General features: G+C 43.4%; 1 protein-coding gene across 3 annotated transcripts in view; it reads left to right on the top strand.

Annotated features, from left to right (window-relative positions):
* frya (furry homolog a (Drosophila)) overlaps positions 1-18,104 on the top strand; it is a 31,652-nt gene that overhangs the window by 9,661 nt on the left and 3,887 nt on the right. For 2 of the 3 annotated variants that reach the window (XM_057049357.1, XM_057049358.1), the window contains exons 5-53: positions 280-370; positions 604-683; positions 762-842; positions 1,411-1,579; positions 1,858-1,950; positions 2,035-2,133; positions 2,497-2,598; positions 2,847-2,950; positions 3,156-3,264; positions 3,348-3,434; positions 3,566-3,737; positions 3,849-3,981; positions 4,091-4,198; positions 4,316-4,571; positions 4,720-4,902; positions 4,985-5,071; positions 5,195-5,454; positions 5,536-5,722; positions 5,942-6,066; positions 6,145-6,202; positions 6,321-6,412; positions 6,529-6,701; positions 7,028-7,188; positions 7,516-7,626; positions 8,009-8,163; positions 8,250-8,349; positions 8,426-8,597; positions 8,728-8,984; positions 9,055-9,201; positions 9,284-9,452; positions 9,540-9,630; positions 9,714-9,796; positions 10,095-10,245; positions 10,371-10,474; positions 10,652-10,837; positions 11,280-11,481; positions 11,636-11,757; positions 11,836-12,023; positions 12,120-12,214; positions 12,300-12,880; positions 12,965-13,062; positions 13,144-13,314; positions 13,413-13,553; positions 14,127-14,306; positions 15,078-15,242; positions 15,380-15,454; positions 15,547-15,717; positions 16,414-16,614; positions 17,476-17,616. In XM_057049357.1, coding sequence (XP_056905337.1) covers positions 280-370; positions 604-683; positions 762-842; positions 1,411-1,579; positions 1,858-1,950; positions 2,035-2,133; positions 2,497-2,598; positions 2,847-2,950; positions 3,156-3,264; positions 3,348-3,434; positions 3,566-3,737; positions 3,849-3,981; positions 4,091-4,198; positions 4,316-4,571; positions 4,720-4,902; positions 4,985-5,071; positions 5,195-5,454; positions 5,536-5,722; positions 5,942-6,066; positions 6,145-6,202; positions 6,321-6,412; positions 6,529-6,701; positions 7,028-7,188; positions 7,516-7,626; positions 8,009-8,163; positions 8,250-8,349; positions 8,426-8,597; positions 8,728-8,984; positions 9,055-9,201; positions 9,284-9,452; positions 9,540-9,630; positions 9,714-9,796; positions 10,095-10,245; positions 10,371-10,474; positions 10,652-10,837; positions 11,280-11,481; positions 11,636-11,757; positions 11,836-12,023; positions 12,120-12,214; positions 12,300-12,880; positions 12,965-13,062; positions 13,144-13,314; positions 13,413-13,553; positions 14,127-14,306; positions 15,078-15,242; positions 15,380-15,454; positions 15,547-15,717; positions 16,414-16,614; positions 17,476-17,616 — 7,267 coding nt within the window. Of the gene's footprint in view, positions 1-279; positions 371-603; positions 684-761; positions 843-1,410; positions 1,580-1,857; positions 1,951-2,034; positions 2,134-2,496; positions 2,599-2,846; positions 2,951-3,155; positions 3,265-3,347; positions 3,435-3,565; positions 3,738-3,848; positions 3,982-4,090; positions 4,199-4,315; positions 4,572-4,719; positions 4,903-4,984; positions 5,072-5,194; positions 5,455-5,535; positions 5,723-5,941; positions 6,067-6,144; positions 6,203-6,320; positions 6,413-6,528; positions 6,702-7,027; positions 7,189-7,515; positions 7,627-8,008; positions 8,164-8,246; positions 8,350-8,425; positions 8,598-8,727; positions 8,985-9,054; positions 9,202-9,283; positions 9,453-9,539; positions 9,631-9,713; positions 9,797-10,094; positions 10,246-10,370; positions 10,475-10,651; positions 10,838-11,279; positions 11,482-11,635; positions 11,758-11,835; positions 12,024-12,119; positions 12,215-12,299; positions 12,881-12,964; positions 13,063-13,143; positions 13,315-13,412; positions 13,554-14,126; positions 14,307-15,077; positions 15,243-15,379; positions 15,455-15,546; positions 15,718-16,413; positions 16,615-17,475; positions 17,617-18,104 lie in introns of all 3 variants that reach the window. The other variant, XM_057049356.1, reaches the window with a different exon arrangement.

Genomic DNA, 18,104 nt, shown 5'->3' with positions numbered 1-18,104 from the left:
GCGAGCAGCAGAAAGTTTTGGTGCCAAAAAGGCTGCAGCTAACATGAGACATGGAGGTGGGAATGTTGATGAGGAGAGGCTGTTTTTTCAGTGCAGTTGTTCCTGATGGCCATTGCTCTTAATCAGACTTAAACATGGTGCACAAATGGTTAATCTGAAATCAGGAATCTGGTGAAAAGCTGTACCAGGCATAAAGCAACCATTTTGGCTGTTTCGTAATACTGAGTGGCTTTTTATTTTTTTTGAGATTGACTCTTATCTTTTCTTTTTTTGTAATAGTGATGAACAGCAGAGAGATTATTTACTTGAAAGGAGAGATTTGGCCATCGACTTCATCTTCTCTCTTGTGCTTATTGAAGTTTTGAAACAGGTGAGATCTTCGGTCTACATTAAACTCCTCAGTGCTGCTCACATTGAACCCAACAGATAATGGCAATGATTAGCAGGTGAATGCTAACACATCTTATCAAACCTGACTGATAATCATCGCCTTTGGAAACACAACACACAACAATGATTGTAAATGATTGAAGGAACCTGCTCCTTCTGGTAAATTCACTCATTTGTGGATGTTTATTCGGCTGTCTCTTGTCTCTTATCTAGATTCCGCTCCACCCAGTCCTGGATAGCTTGGTCAATGAAGTCATTACTTTAGCCTTTAAGCACTTTAGATACAAAGAGGGGTAAGCTCTGTCTGGCTCTACACTGCTCCCTTTGGTGTAACCTGATCCTTCTTCAAGACATATTGTGTTATTGTGTAGGTATCATGGTCCAAACACTGGCAACATGCACACTGTAGCAGACCTGTATGCTGAAGTCATTGGAGTATTGGCTCAGTCCAAGTAAGTGGCAAATACCGTACAGTCTCATATATTTGGATATTTTTGTTGTAAAGCTGTTAGGTCACCGTCCCCTGCTCTGCTCTGCTGGGTTTTGGTGTGATTAGCATTCCTCGCAACTCCCCGTTCGTGAGACTGGAAGCGTCAGATGACTAGCTTGCGGACAGGTTTCCTTCACACCAAACTTGGACTGGAAATTGATGTCTGTTTCAGATCATGGTAGCAGAGCAGATCACGTCACAGAGATATGGTTGCTGAGCACGCTGCACACATTCATCCTTTCCAAACAAAACTCTGCTTTATTCCACGCTACAGGTTCTTTTTTTTAAGTCATGATTTGATCAGTTCGGGCACTGAAGCAGAGGTTAAGAGATGCTTGCATGAGCCCCCATGATGAATTAGCAGTTATATTTAGCAGCCGAAGAATCCTATCACTGGGTCAATTTGGGGCGAGGGATCAGCTTCTAGATGAACAGCACCGCTCATGTCTGCATTTTGAGATTACGATGAGGGGATGGTATTTTTAGAAGTCACGCTCCCAGAGTCACATCAGAATCTTATATTTTTTCAGGTTTCCTGCTGTGAAAAAGAAGTTTCTGACTGAGCTAAAGGAGCTGCGGCAGAAAGAGCAGAGTCCAGCCGTGGTCCAGAGCACCATTAGTCTCATCATGGGGCTCAAGTTTTTCCGAATCAAGATGTATCCCGTCGAAGATTTTGAAGCTTCCTTTCAGTTCATGCAGGTATAGCAGAGTCCTTGGAATAGGTCAGAAATGATATTATCATGCTTTTGCACTGGGTTAGCTTAATATGATTGTGTGTAATATGAAGTGTTTCCAACTCCTCACCATAGATTTCATTAAATGCCACTTATCGGTGTATAATGTAGTTTAAGATACTATTTTCAGGAACATCGTCTCATAAGCCTGCAGGGGGAAGAGTGGAATTTCAGAGATACATATACAATATAAATTATGTTTTATGCTGAATGTTGAACTCTTGTCTGCATTCTTTTAAACAGGAATGTGCCCAATATTTCCTGGAAGTCAAGGATAAGGACATCAAACACGCTTTGGCTGGACTCTTTGTTGAAATTCTGGTTCCTGTTGCAGCAGTATGTCATTTCATACACTATGCAAGCGTTCGTGATCATTTACTTTAAAAGAGAAGTTGATAAAATCGCTTTGTGTCTTCCCAGGCTGTGAAGAACGAGGTGAATGTGCCGTGCCTGAGGAACTTCGTGGACAGCTTATACGACACAACCCTGGACTTGTCGTCCAGGAAGAAACACTCACTGGTGAGTTATGCAAGCAGATGTTTGGCATTCTTGGTGTTTTTTACTCATCACTTTGACACTCTGGTCGCAATCTTTTCCTGCCGTTCTCATTTTCAGATCCAGAAATAGGGGAGACATGCTGCCCTTTCCAAGTATAATACCAAGCCTAAAAGTGTATATCCACCCTTCCCTGTAAACACTGTTTACATTTGACTCATGCTCGATTAAATTCACTTGATAGTGCAGAGACAGTCACATAATCCTGAAATAGTTTATTTGAAGGGTGTAAATCAAAATAGTCGTTACAATGCTGTTATGGGAATGCTATATATATATGATATGATATGATATAAGAGCTCTAAATGTTGAGTGTTCTACTTTCAGGCATTTTATCCTCTGGTGACTTGCCTACTGTGTGTCAGCCAGAAACAGTTCTTCCTCAACAGATGGCATGTTTTCCTTAACAACTGCCTCTCAAATCTGAAGGTAATATAATAAGAACGCTTGCTGTCTGCTTATTTTTACTGCATAATTTTTAGAGTATTTTAGAGTAGTTTTAGAGTATTCTTACAATGTTGGGACCAGAATATAGAGAATATTGTATCTAAAAGCTCTTTCTAACAGCTTTATATAGTGGAGGACATTAAACCTTATTTTCTGGGGCGATTAGGTGTTTTTACTCTTTTGTCACATCTTTTTTTGTCACAGCAATTTCTAATGTAATCTCTTCACAGAGTCGAGACCCTAAAATGGCTCGCGTTGCACTTGAATCCCTCTATCGATTGTTGTGGGTTTACATGATCAGAATCAAGTGTGAAAGCAACACTGCAACGCAGAGGTAAATCACGATGAATCGAATGAAAAACAGCAAAATCATTATATGTGTTGTATGGGTTTATTTGCTGTTGTGACTGAATAAAAGAATCAAAGTATAAATACACATTCGCATAACTGATGATGCTGCTGCACCAGGTCTCATTATTTTGCAGGGTTTTAGATATTTGTCAAAGAAAACCTCAGCATCTTTTTTATTCTTTCCACAGTCGCCTCAACACGATTGTAACAACGCTTTTCCCCAAAGGATCTCGCAGTGTGGTACCCAGAGACATGCCTCTCAATATCTTTGTCAAAATCATCCAGTTTATTGCACAGGTGATTACCACATTTTGTTTATTTCAATGACACTAATGGGATGTGCAGTCCTGACACGTCATTTACTTTTCTCTTTTTGACAGGAAAGACTTGATTTCGCCATGAGAGAGATTATATTTGACCTTCTTTGTGTTGGAAAACCTGCTAAAGCCTTCAGTCTTAACCCAGAGGTACACATGTATCAACCGATCATGATCAAAATATGACCCAAAACAATCCAAAAACTGCCTGTACAGTTGATTTTTCTGCTCCAGTGCTGTGTTATGCATTATTGGTTATTGTTTGGTTGCGGTCTGTGCAGAGAATGAATATCGGTCTGAGAGCATTCCTGGTCATCGCTGATAAACGCCAGCAGAAGGACGGCGAGCCACCCATGCCGAACACTGGCTGCACTTTACCCTCCGGGCACACTCTACGAGTGAAGAAGACATATCTGAGCAAAACACTGACCGACGAGGAGGCTAAAGTCATTGGTGAGTGAAAGAACCCATCGTTAGCAATGTAGAAATTGGTCAGAGACATTAAGCTTGGAATCGCTTTCACAACAAGAACTGGCAAAATTAGCGGGTGTTTGTTTTCTCCAGGAATGTCACAGTATTATTTTCATGTGAGAAAAGCTATCGACAACATCCTCCGACACCTGGACAAAGAGGTGGGCCGCTGCATGATGATGACTAATGCTCAGATGCTCAACAAAGAGCCGGAGGATATGATTACGTAAGCCCTCACTCAAACACTGCAAAAAACAGCAGAATCACGATGGAACACTGTTGTTACACTATAGAAGTGAGTTTTGATGCTCAACGTCAAATCTTTATTTTTTTAGAGGTGAAAGGAAGCCCAAAATCGATTTATTCAGGACGTGTGTTGCTGCCATTCCTCGCATCCTGCCTGATGGGATGTCCAAACCAGAACTCATAGACCTACTGTCACGGTGAGTATACTTCCTGTTAAGGACTGATGGCTCAAGGAGGCATCCATTTGTCAGATTTACGATGTTAATATCATCCCAAACTCATGTGTTAATCGTCATTTTGGTCCTTTTACCCAGGTTGACGATCCACATGGATGATGAGCTGCGGCTCATAGCCCAGAATTCCTTGCAGAGTCTGTTGGTGGATTTCTCTGACTGGCGTGATGACGTTCTGTTTGGATTCACAAACTTCCTGTTACGTGAGGTCCAAGACACCCACCAGGGACTGTTAGATACATCCCTCAAATTACTACTGCAACTGCTCACGCAGTGGAAAATAACAGCGGCCGCCCCAGGGAAGAAGCACGACGGTGCTAAAGTACACACTTGTGAGGTACACAACTCAGTGTTTGACATATTTCTGTGTGTAGGAAGAGGGATAGTCTGATTACATGTCAATCCAATCCACATTTCTAACAAAGGTCATCAATAGTTTACATATTTTCACAAATAATTGTTTTCTGTTGATGTTTTCATCCCAGTTGCTGCAGAGCAGCTCCAGTCTCAAGGTACCTGCAGAACGTGGTCCCCACTCCACTGTGCTGCATGCTGTGGAGGGCCTGTCGCTTGTTCTGCTCTGCTCCTGTCAACTCACCACCCGCAGACTCGCCGTTTCCATTCTCAAAGAGATACGAAGCCTTTTCATGGCCATTAAACCATCTGAGGTAGAACAGGAATTAAGTCGGGCTGCATGACAAAGAGTTGTTGAATGCCTGAGTGCACGGGCTGTGATTTTGTGGTTTGCAGGATGACGACAAACCGATGATAGAGATCATGGACCAGCTCAGCCCTGTGATCCTGGAAAGCTTTGTCGGTGTTGCCATCTCTGACACAGTAAATTGGAATTTGCCTTTCTCTTTAAGTGACTTCTGGAGTTCAATTGCTTGTGTGAAAGTCCTTGCAGCGTCTGTTGTGATTTCAGAATTCTTCTTTAACCTCCCACTTGTTTGTGTGCAGGCTTCTCTGCCGGTTGGCCACCACATAGATCTCCAGTGGCTGGTGGAGTGGAACGCCCTGCTTGTCAACAGTCAATATGACATTAGGAGTCCCTCTCATGTGTGGATCTTTGCACAGTCTGTGAAAGACCCCTGGGTGCTTTGCCTTTACAGTCTCCTCCGACAGGACAACCTGCCCAAACACTGCTCCACAGCTCTCAGCTACGCCTGGCCTTACGCCTTCACTCGAATGCAGATGCTCATGCCCCTTGTTGATCCAAAGTAAGGATTGTTGAACACAACATTGAGCTCAGGAGGAACCGTGAAACCTAAGGGATCTTTTTTTTTCTTGAATTTCAACAGTACTCCACTGTACGCTAAGAAGACCGGCACTTCAGGCAGTGGAGACAATTACATAACCCTGTGGAGAAACTACCTAATCCTTTGTTTTGGGGTTGCCAAGCCAAGTATCATGAGCCCTGGCCATCTGAGAGCATCGACACCTGAGATCTCGGCCACACCCGATGGCACCAGCAGCTACGATAACAAGGTAGCTGTCTTTAGCATTATTAATTCCCTCAGTGCCTCCAGGATCAGGTGTTCATTTGGAGCTTTTTGAAATTCAGGATCCGAGTGTCAGATTACACCGAGCCTACCGAACATGAATGGAACAGGAAGCTGATCCATCTCTTCCTAACTGTGCCGCCATTGATCTCAGTACAGACCTGTGTAATTAGCTGTGTATGTTTGACTGTGCTGGCTGTTTCAGGTTATCGGGAGCCCATCTGTAGCTTGGCTTCTGAAGCAGCTGGTTCCACTGATGAGGGCAGAGGGCATTGAGTTGACAGAGTCATTAGTTCTGGGGTTTGGTTCTGCCAACTCCCTTGTATTCAGGTATATTTTCCGGTGTTTCATGTAGTAATTATAATAACTGATGCCCACATTTGAGAATTAATAAAGCTTTTGGTACAGGGAACTTGTGGAAGAGCTACATCCCCTCATGAAAGAAGCTTTAGAAAGAAGGCCGGAGGTTTGTTAATTGCATTTGTGACACAGATATCACATTAAGGACAAATATCATTAGTTGCATACAGTGATGTATTTTCCAGACAGGCTTATTAATGTTTTTATTAATGATTGTTTCACAGAACAAGAAGCGTCGCGAACGACGAGACCTGTTGAGACTCCAGCTTCTGCGCATCTTTGAGCTGCTGGCTGATGCAGGCGTCGTCAGTGACAGGTAAGGCATTTTGTAATAGACTCAGGAGGTCATGGGATCAAAAAACAAAATGTTTGATTTGGATTTGCATGTTAGCATATGTTGATAAAGCACCTGTTTGCTGTCTCACCATGTAGCACCAACGGAGCTCTGGAACGTGACAGTCTCGCCATGGGCGCTCTGTTCCTGGAATACATGGATCTGACGCGGCTGCACTTGGAAGTTGAGAATGACAAAGATGCCGAAATCCTCAAGGATATAAGGGCTCACTTCAGCGCCATGGTGGCGAATCTCATCCAATGCGTTCCAGGTAGCTTTAAAACATTCTGGATGGGAAGAATTTGGAACTTATATTCCTCATCAGTGTGAGGATTTGACAGAATATATGAAGATTGGTCTTGGTTGGCCCAGCACGTGGAGCTTTTTGGTACTCATCCTGGTTTGGCTACAGCAAGCTGTCAAAAGCTGCAGGAAATAGAACTAGTTGCCCCTCAAAAAAACTCAGATTAAATGGATGCATATGAATCATATCATAACAGTTTACTGGCATAATGTAAAGTCTATCTTTAAGCTTGAATCTTTTGCTGACTTTTCACCATTCGGGACTTTAATAAAATCTGTCTTGTTCATTTCCAGTGCACCAGAGACGCTTCCTGTTTCCACAGCAGAGCCTGCGACATCACCTCTTCATTCTCTTCAGCCAATGGGCCGGCCCCTTCAGCATCATGTTCACCCCTCTGGACCGCTATAGTGACAGGAATCACCAGATCACAAGATATCAATACTGCGCCCTAAAGGTAAGCATGTGATCTTCATACTGGACAATTACCTGAGCATCAAAATAGCCCATGATGACCTTGAGAATGTGTCCTTGAATATGAGCCACTTGTTCTTAACTTTAAATCAGACCAAAAATAAATAGGTCAATATCTAATTGTAAATGTTCTGTAAAATTACAGTAAACCCCACAAAGCCTGACTGACAGAATGAAGTGCTTTTGTTTGATCGGCGACCTGGGGATTATAGTTTTTATTGATTGCTATTTCCCCACATGATTAAGGGAACCTCTCCCACATATTAAATCCCATGACACATGATTTTTTTATTTTTAAATGTTCTTCCAGGCAATGTCTGCTGTGCTGTGCTGCGGGCCTGTCTTTGATAATGTCGGCCTGACTCCAGATGGATACCTCTATAAGTGGCTGGATAATATATTAGCCTGCCAGGATGTTCGGGTATGTTCTCCAATTCCCTGGCCCGGAACCTCTTTCTAATAACTTGCAGAACCCTGCCTTTTAAAAAAAAAACTCAGCCCTTCGACTTAGATTAATGCTCCACATCATCTTACTATCTCTCGGAAGGTTTGAAAGAGTTTGGGTTGAAAGTAAATTTGTCAGATGTCATCTTGAAATCAGGTCATGATGTAATGTTTCACGCATTATCCTCCCTTAAAGCCAATGTTTTCCTGACCTTTTCATTCTGTGTTTGTAAAGATCCTGGAAGCAATCTCCCAGAATCAATAAATCTTTCAAAAAGCCCAGGCTCTTCAGATATTCCTGATCGTCATCATGACGTGAAATACAGCATTTCCCGTCTGATTCTCCGTTTACGATTCAGGTTCATCAGCTTGGCTGTGAAGTCGTCATCCTCCTCTTGGAGCTCAACGCCGACCAGATCAACCTTTTCAACTGGGCTGTGGATCGCTGCTACACAGGCTCCAAACAGCTCGCCTCGGGCTGCTTCAAGGCAATCGCAGCAGTCTGTAGCAGCAGGTATAACAGCTGTCAGCTCACTCTCTCATTTCTGTTTTTTCCCATTTCTTCTCTATTGCCATGTTTTTCTTCTCTTTCACCAGCAGGAACTACGCAAGTGACATCGTCACACTGCTGAATCTGGTCCTCTTCAAGGCATCGGACACCAACAGAGAAACTTACGAGATTTCAATGCAGCTTATGCAGGTAAGGCCAATGAAGCTTTCTTTGCTTCCCCTTTGCTATTCTGTAATGGATATCACGCTTCTTATCCTTTAAACAGATCCTGGAAGCTAAACTGTTTGCACACTCTAAGAGGGTTGCAGAGCAGAAGCCAAGCTGCATCCTGTATGGCACTCACGGACCCCTGCCTCCTCTGTATAGCGTGTCTCTGCCACAGCTTTCCAGCCAACTGGCAACAATGTATCCTGAACTCACACTTCCGCTATTCTCAGGTAGATGTGTGTTGCGTGGTTAAACATCTTACAACAGCTAATTAGTCTGACTTAAAGTAAACTGAAAAACTCAGCTGAATTGTGCCAGAGTTCTTATATTAACTGCTTATTCCTCTTTTCTTTTACCCAGAGATTAGCCAGCGCTTCCCCACCTCTCACACCAATGGGAGGCAGATCATGCTGACTTACCTCCTGCCTTGGCTCAGCAACATCGAGCTCGTGGAAAGTGGCCTGCTGCTGCCGGCCTTCCCGCCATCCCACTCAGATTACAACCCCTCTTCCCACACCTTTGATACAGGTTCATCCCACCAGCTGAAAGGCAACGGCTGGGGCTCCTTACAGGCCACATCTCTGGTGCTCAATAACCTCATGTTCATGACAGCCAAGGTAAAAGTTGGGTAAAATGAAACGTGACTTATTTAATGTAACTGCTGCTAAAATTTCACAACCTTGTCAGTATGGAGACGACCTTCCCGGTCCAGAGATGGAGAACGCCTGGAATGCTTTGGTCTCTAATCAGAAGTGGAGCAACAACTTGAGAACCACGCTGCAGTTTCTCATAAGTTTATGCGGTGTGAGCAGCGACACCACCCTCCTACCATACGTAAGATACGTCATTTAAGTCAACTGGCAAATGTTAGGTAGTTTTGTGTACAGTTTGACTCAGATATTTTATATTTTTTCAGATCAAGAAGGTGGTTATCTATCTGTGCCGGAACAACACTATGCAAACTATGGAGGAGTTGATATTCGAGCTACAACAAACAGATCCTGTCAACCCAGTTGTGCAACACTGTGATAGTCCTCCCTTCTACCGCTTCACAGCAACAAACAAGGTCACCATAGCAGCTTCTGGTGAGAATAATCAAGACCATTACCAGCATTTTCATGAACAAATAGGCCTTAAAGCAATTTTTTTTTCTTTTTTTGGCTGGATTTAAGGTACCACATCCAGCAGCAATACAGTCGTTGCAGGTCAGGAGAACTTTCTTGGCACAGATGATGTCAAGATTGTAAAGGAGAATGAGGAGAGGTAAAAACAGCAATATCTTGAAGCTTCTCTTTGAAGAAATCCCCATCCATATCAAGACTGAAGATCTTTTTGTCTGACCCCAGGCTAAGCCACATGATGCGAGCCCACAACCGCCTCGAGTCACGCTACAGCAACAGCTCAGGGGGATCGTACGATGAAGAGAAGAGTGAGTACATCTTGGTTGGAAATCTTGGTTGTCATAGTTCTGCGAGGCGAGGCTGGTGGGTCAGATGGTGACCGACATGGAGCCATTGATAATGCATGAGCACTGCAGTGTGGCCTGGGGTTCTTGAAAGCTTCTGTGGAAACTGACTGAGGAATAAATGCGGTCAAGCTCAGAGGCTCTGAGCTGCTGACATCTTTTCCATACTGACAGCTGTTGGCTTGTCATTCCTGCATGTGTTATTTAATCTTTCCCGGTTTCCATGGATAACCACGTTATCTTGATTTTATGCAACCCTCAGGTGAACCGCTCCCTCCTTATGCCGATTGGCTGATGCGTGTGATCGAAACCAACCAACCTCAGCCGCTGCCCATGCCCCTGAATGGAGGATGCTGGGCTCCACTGGTGGACTTTTTGCCAGAGACGGCTGCTCCCAGAGGACCACTGCATAGGTTATTCACATCCATTTGCAGTCACATTTAAAATATCAAGACAAAAGCTGCAGCTCATCACATACCTCACACGAAACCAAAACTGCTCTATCTCTTCACGTGCTTTCTTTATTTCTTTGCTATAGATGCAATATAGCGGTCATCTTCATGACAGAGATGGTGGTGGACCATGGCGTGAGAGAGGACTGGACCATGCATTTACCTTTACTGTTACATGCACTATTTTTGGGTGAGGTTATAGATTTGAATGATGTGTGACCGTTAAATCCTACCAGATATCCTTGGTCCCCATTAGTATTTTTTTTGCTCCAGGTTATACTGAGGTACAAAGATAAATGTGTGGCCATGAGAAAGGAACTCACAAAGGAATAAAAGGCCCTGATATAAGCTTTGATTCCTTCTTCAGGCATGGATCACTACCGTCCAGAGGTTTTCGAACACTGTAAGCGTCTTCTTCTCCACCTGCTCATCACATTGTCATGCAATAACAACCTCCAGGCCATCGCCTCCGTCTTGCTGCAGACACGTGAGGTCAATGGCACAAAGACTTTGACCTGCAAGCCAGGTCCTCAGCTGGACTACCTATCCTCAGGTAAAAATATCAGTACAGTATTCACGCTGCAGATTGTTTCCCCCTCTCCAACATAAACATGTGATTATACTGTTTGGGGGGATGTTGTTTCTTATCTCAGGAGAGCATGTTTGGTCACCGAGCCAAAAACAATACTGAGCACAAAGGACATCAGAAGTCATGATTAAAGCATTCCATTCTGCTATTTTTAACCTCTTGCTTTAACTGGAGCCATCTGCTCCCACTTACTTAGGCTGGTCTGATTACAGTCACTCCTACCAATAATTGCTCCTGCAAATGTCAAGGCATCACGAAATGGCAAGATTGTTTAAATATCGTGTTACAATAATACATTTAACAAATTAATGCTGAGCAGTAGAAGGGAATGACATCACCCATCCATTGTTACAATTTAAACCAAGCGTGCAAATAAACCAGCCAACTCCTCTTTTTTTGTGCTCAGGCGGAACCTTCGATTTTCTGCGGGAGTGTCAGGCATCTCCTGTGCCAGATTCTGGCCTGAGTTCTTCCTCCACGTCGTCCAGCCTGAGTCTAGGAGGCAGCATCAACAACCTGCCCGAGATCACGCACGAGGTGGATGAGCTCGTTAGCCCCAATAAGATTGATGAAAAGACGAACAAGCTCATTGAATTTTTAACCACAAGGTACAGTGACTGAAACAAAACCTTAATATTAGAGAGAATATCTGGATGAATAAATGTCATCCGTGTCAGCAGATCTCATTTTTCTGGTACATCTGGAACATGAAGCACTTCTTAATGTCAAGTCTTAATGGCAAACTGATGCACTTTTTAGCAGAACGTATGGACCACTGTGGTGCCATGAAGACATTTCACCAAAGAACCAGACCTCAAAGAGCACCGGGCAGCTGACAAATTTTCTGCGACATGTCGTGTCCGTTTTTAAAGAGTCCAAGTCAGGTAACACTCACACACACATGCACCCTTCGACTGAACTTCTTCATGTTCGTCGGCTCACTTCTGCCTCTGATTGGTCAGATTTCAACCTGGAGCAGCAGCTCAGTGACGTGGCTCTGCAGACGGCTCTGTGTAGTTCTTCGCGTCACTACGCTGGACGCTCTTTCCAGGTGTTCCGAGCCCTCCGTCAGCCCATGTGCGCCCACGCCGTCTCTGTCTTGCTGTCAAGACTTGTTGAAGTGGTGGGTGAACATGGAGAAGAAGTGCAGGTCAGTATCACTGCCTTTTCAAGAAATCCCTCACGGAAAATTGGGTTGAAGCTAATTTTCAGCTGGAAGTGAAAACAATTGTTATTATTTTTGCAGGGCTATGTGCTGGAATTATTACTAACTCTAGAATTTGTGGTGGACAACTTGGCAGAATGCCTCAAGAACAATGACCTAATGGCTGCATTGACAAGGTTTGTATCTCCATTACACACACTTTTGTTTACATTTCTATTTTGTGGCAGTAACACTGTATAATTTCATGTTGTTTGGTTTCAGGGCAACTTCTCCAGATTTTCTCACCAGCGTTAAGATGCTTTCCAACAGGGAGAGCACAGGACAGCTCGGTCTGAGAAGAGAGGACAGGAGTGGACATCAGAGAAGCTCTTCTGTCCCAAAGAAGTTTGGACGGGCAGACCGAGGTTCTGATCCCCCTCGCAGTGCAACACTGGACCGTATCCAAGTGTGCGAGCAGCAGGTTTTGTTGGCCAAGTCGCACAGTTCCTCCTCCTCCAAAGACAATGTAAGTGACCCTGCCAGTGTCAACCACCCCAGCAACCTGCTGGCAACTATCTTCTGGGTGGCAGTGTCGCTGATGGAGTCAGACTTTGAGTTTGAGTACCAGATGTCTCTGAGGCTTTTGAATAAGTTGCTTGGTCACATGACGCTGGATAAAGCAGAGAACAGGGAAAAGCTGGAGAAACTCCAGAACCAGCTCAAGTGGAGCAGCTTCACTGGGCTCCAGCAGCTGCTGCTCAAAGGCTTCACCTCCGTGTCAACCACCGACCTGACGCTGCAGCTCCTCTGCCAACTCACACCCGTGTCTCGAGTGCCTGTAGTGGACACGTCACAAGTCATTGGTTGGTTACAGTGATATAAATGTTTAAGTCATGCTTTTAATTCAAAGCGGGAAATATTTGCTTACAAATTATTTCCTTCTTCAGGTTTTCCCTTGAATGTTCTTTGCCTGCTACCTCATCTTGTGCAGAACTTTGACAGCCCCTCACAGTTCTGTCAGGATGCTGCTGAGAGGATAGCTCAGGTTTGCCTCAGTTTACAGATGCATCCTTCTACTGGCTGAAAATCCGTTCTGCTTTTATGACAAACTTTTTTCCAAGTGCAGGTTTGCCTGGAGGAGAAGAACGCCAAGCTCTCCAACCTTGCCCATGTCATGACACTCTATAAAACCCACTCCTACACGCGGGACTGCTCGTCTTGGGTCAACGTAGTGTGTCGCTATCTTCACGAAGCTTTTTCAGATATCACCCTCAGCCTGGTCACATACATGGCAGAGGTTTGTGCATCTTATTTGTTTCGTTAAATAGTTGTGTAGTATTTAATTACTAATTAATCCCTCTAATGGTGTTTAATTATTTCCCCATGCTGTACCAGCTGCTGGACAAAGGTCTCCCCAGTATGCAGCAGACCTTATTACAAATCATCTACAGCCTATTAAGTCATATGGACCTTAGTGGGATTCAAGCCAAAACATTCAACATGGAGGTGCTCAAGACAATAGAGAAATATGTCCAAGTGAGTAAAAAGATCCTGCAGATAATTACAATAAAGCTCCCTTTGTTGATGACTGCTTATAATTATGCAATTTAACATGAGTGTATTGAAAAGGGCATGTGGGAAATTAATTACATTGACAATAATGACGCTATAACATCGCATTTCCCTGTTTAGTGCAACAGAATGTATTTTAACGTATTTTTGTTAATATTCACTAAATTGAAATTTACATCATCCACATTAGATGTGATCATTGGAAATCTTTAGCTCTGAGCACAAATGTTTCCTGTTCTTTTCACAAGCATTCGTGGAAAAAAAGAAAAAAACATCTTGTGTCAGCACAGTAAATTTGTAGACACACCCAAACCATAAACAGTCTGCCATTCTGCTGCAGGCTAGTCCTCTGCTCATTCTCATACTGCATCCATTTTCCTTCAGCTTCCCACTGTGAGCCAAGTGCCAGAACTCTTACCTCTAAAAATAGAACTGTGTTAAAACCACACAGAAAGACGTGTGTGGCTGCTTGTTTCTAAACCTGTGCTTGTGCGTCTGTGTGCCTGGCTGAATTTATGTGTTGACGTCTGACTGCAGACTGTCCATTGGGGGGAAGCGCTCAACATCCTGAAGCTGGTGGTGTCTCGATCGGCCAGTCTGGTACAGCCATCAGCTCCACAGAGTGACCTTTCCTATGAGGACGTCAGCCGTGTCTGGGACCGTTGCTCAAAGGCCTTGCCTGGGAAAACACTCGATTTCCACTTTGACATATCTGAGGTCAGAGTCAGATTTCCTTTTTATCTTGTGTGAACGTTCTGGGATTGAAATTCTCTGCAGCATGGGCAGAAAACACTGCTTGTATGTTTTCTCCAGTATTTTTTCCTGTATTTTCCAGGGTGTGGTGCTTATTGAGGTTGTAAGGAATCCTGTTATGCCTTTTGGAAAGGAAACATTTCTTCCTTTTCCTTAATGGCGATATTTGTTTTTGGCCAAACCCTTTCAGATTAGCTTTAAACTTTAAAAGGTTAACACACGTAGCCATGCAGTGCAGAGCTGGAAAATGATGTAACAGACTGAGATGGGCGCATGGGTGTGTGTGTGTGTGTGTGTGTGTGTGTGTGTGTGTGTGTGTGTGTGTGTGTGTGTGTGTGTGTGTGTGTGTGTGCGTGTGTGTGTGTGTGTGCGTGCGTGCGTGTGTGTGTGTGGTTGTGGGAACTGAACAGGGAGTTATTTGTGTAATTCATGAATGGCAGGAAATGATGTCAGTTCTTTTCTGCTGCCTATTTGTATGTGAACCATCGAGTGAACAGCATGTTTTCAAACTGGAGTCACCAAGGCATTTTAGGCTAATGCAAACGATGTTTTTAAATAATGAGATTTTTTTTTTAGCTTATGGAAAGAATCTCAAGTAATATATGTTCACAAGAGGTAAAAAGCAGTTTCAGCTCATGAGGATATTACAAAAACTGACTTAAAAGTCTTAAAGAAACTTCACTAGAGTCTGTATCACTGTCAAACAGCATGTTTCTTTTTGTGTCTGCACTGTAGACACCCGTGATTGGACGTCGTTATGATGAGCTGCAACGTGCTGCTGGCCAAGACGTGAGGAGCAGGACCACAGAAGTGACCCGTAGCACCTCCTCCACCTCCTCTGGATCCACCACAAACAACGTCCTGGTACCGGTCAGCTGGAAGAGGCCTCAGTCCTCCCAGGTGAGTTTTTCCTCACATTCTGTTACAGAAGTGTGCCTCATAATTTAATAATATGGAACAGACCTTTTAGTTGGAGGGTAAAATGAATTTCAGTAACTGTACTGATTTGTTTTTACATTTTCTCGTGCCATTTGCAGAAAAGAACACGGGAAAAACTGGTCAATGTTTTGTCTTTGTGTGGACAAGAAGTAGGACTCACAAAAAATCCTTCAGTAAGATACCTTTCAAATTAAAAGCCCAGTGAATTTCAAGACCCTCTCAGAAAGAAGCCAGTCCTTTGTAATTCTGTGATTTCTCTGTTTAGGTTATATTCTCCAGCTGTGGGGAACTGGATCTCATGGAACACCAGCCCAGCCTGGTGTCCTCTGATGAGGGGACCCGGGATCCAGACACCATGGATGACAACACCTCCGAGCAGCAGTTCCGTGTTTTCAGGGACTTTGACTTCCTGGATGTAGAGCTTGAAGATGGGGAGGTGAGTCTGAATAAGGAAGGTGTTCTTTTTCCTGGAAAGAGACCAATTACTCATTTGTGGGTTTGGTCTGACTGCCCTTTGTAATGCACTTTCTTTTTTCTGTCTTCATCATCTGTGCTTTGAAGGAGCTGCAGGTATGTTTAGTTGTGTTGCACCACACTTGCTGTGTTCTTTAATAGTGTGATTGCTTGTGAGCATAATTTAGTCAACACTCCCATGTTTACACTGACACACAATGATGGAAAATATGGGTGTATACGCTATGTGATTTGAAACGCACAGCAATCATCATGCTTCTCATGTTTCCTATGGCCTCTTTTAAATTTTTGTATAATCTTGTAGACCTCAAATATGGACAAATGTTTCCCAGTTAGGAAATTGAGATTTTATTTTTATATTTTTTGCTCCATTTGTCAGAGCTCCATTGTTCAGTAACTATCATCACCATGAGCTATCCTGTTATTTGATTTGTTCATGTGAGGGTTTGTTGTAATGTGGAAACTGGTTGACATCTCTATTAAGGACCATTAAAGTTAACTTTGTGTTGAAGGTGTAAGGAAAGGAAGCCCCCTTGGCTCTCCAAATGTGCACTGCATGGCTGCATGATATAAATAGGTGTGCATGTGTTGGCATTGCGAGGAGAGAGACTGTCCTTGACTTAAATTTGGACTGATGAAAATCTCTTCTTTTCCGCAGGGAGAGACAATGGACAATTTCAACTGGGGGGTGCGCAGACACTCAGTGGACAGCCTGGACCGCAGCGACCTGTTGCCTCTGGACGAGAATCAGCTCTCCAGCAGTTTGCCGATTCTCAGCAAACTCACCCATGAAGACTCAGACGAGTCTTCTGAGGAGGATTCCCTGTCTGCTAGTCAGATACTCTCGAACTCACAGCTTGTAAATATACCCTTTATTGTACCTCAATGGTTCCATAATGCACACAAGCAGAGTATAACCTTTATTTATTTTATCTATAAATAAGATAGAGAAAAGAGAAATAGAGAAATTGAAAAGCCCATATTGAATTAGCATAGTTTTCTGCCACTTCAACCTTTACATAGTTCTTTTGTATCTCTTGCGTGGGGAAAAAAATATTTTGATCCATATGTAAGAATTATTTAGGTAAATTGCTTAATATTTTGTTGGTATTTAAAAACACTGAATTCAGGTGGTGTATTTTAACTAACAAGTCTTGAATTATCCACTTAGTAGTTGTAAATATTTTGAGTGCAGTGGCAAATATTTACTGTCAATGCTCAGCTCAGAATTTGGCCACTTGTGCCCCCTACAGGCTGAAACAAGAGTGGATTTTCAGCCATGAATCTAGCATCCTACCAACAAACCCCAAAAAGATCCACTCAATTCCAATCTTTTTAGAAAGTAAAAAAGAATCTTACCCTGGGATGACTTCTGTTCCCTCCCACTCATTTGTTATTGAATGACTGGGACCCTCCCTTTCAGAAAAAATGCTAGGAATTCTGGGGGGGTGGGGGTCCACCGTGATTCATGTTGATTCACTTTTCTATTGTCACTCAAGTGTTAGTAAAATATCTCATATTTGGCATTCATCATAATTCTCTGGATGCCTGTGGGAGTACATTCTGTCATCTTCTGGCTTGAGATCGAGTTATACACAGTTGGTTGCCATGTGGTATCAGACAAGCGCTTGCTGATTGAAAGCCCATGTGTCCATCCAGCTGTCGATGCCGACTGCCGTTTAGAGAAGATTCCAACAAGTCTCTCTCTGTGCCCCCACAGACTGTCAGCCTTTCTCCGACAGCAGACATCAGCGTGGACTCTCCCTCCTCTCTTTATGACACAACTTCAGCTGAATCCACTCCTCTGAACACCAAACATCCCAGTTTCGAGGTCCAACTGCCAGAGAACTCGAAGCAACGGGTGAATAAGGGCTTCAGAGTATCTGAGATTTTGGAAAATACTAATTCTTATCGCAATTCCATACTAGAATTCTTTACTAATTTTGCCAAGTAGGAGCTTTTCTGTTGCTTAAAAAATTGCCTTGGGTATTTATGTATGTGTTCTGGGTTTAGTCTTATGTGGTTGTGTCTTATATGTTTCCTGTCTGTCTTGTAGAATTTGACAGGGCTTTTTTTGACATTTCATTGGTTGCATGCTGTGGAATGAACTAAAACTTGCAAGCAGGCAGTTCGTAATGCTTTGGGCTGTGGGTTTTATCATGGCAGAGATTTCCTGGTGATGGTAGCAGGTCATAGCTAGCCAAAAAAACAAAAACTCTCTTTCTTTGTTTTTTGAAGGCAATGTGTATACCTATTGTGCCTGTGTGGGTGGCTATAAGCGACAACTAAAACCTCTTGGCATGTGGGAGCTTATTAAAGGTTTACACATTGCCTGTGCCAAAACAAGTG

Source organism: Takifugu flavidus, chromosome 12 (genome assembly GCF_003711565.1).
Source record: "Takifugu flavidus isolate HTHZ2018 chromosome 12, ASM371156v2, whole genome shotgun sequence".
Classification (NCBI taxonomy): domain Eukaryota; kingdom Metazoa; phylum Chordata; class Actinopteri; order Tetraodontiformes; family Tetraodontidae; genus Takifugu; species Takifugu flavidus.
Note: the sequence above shows the minus strand (reverse complement) of the source record. Positions and strands in the feature narration are given on the sequence as shown.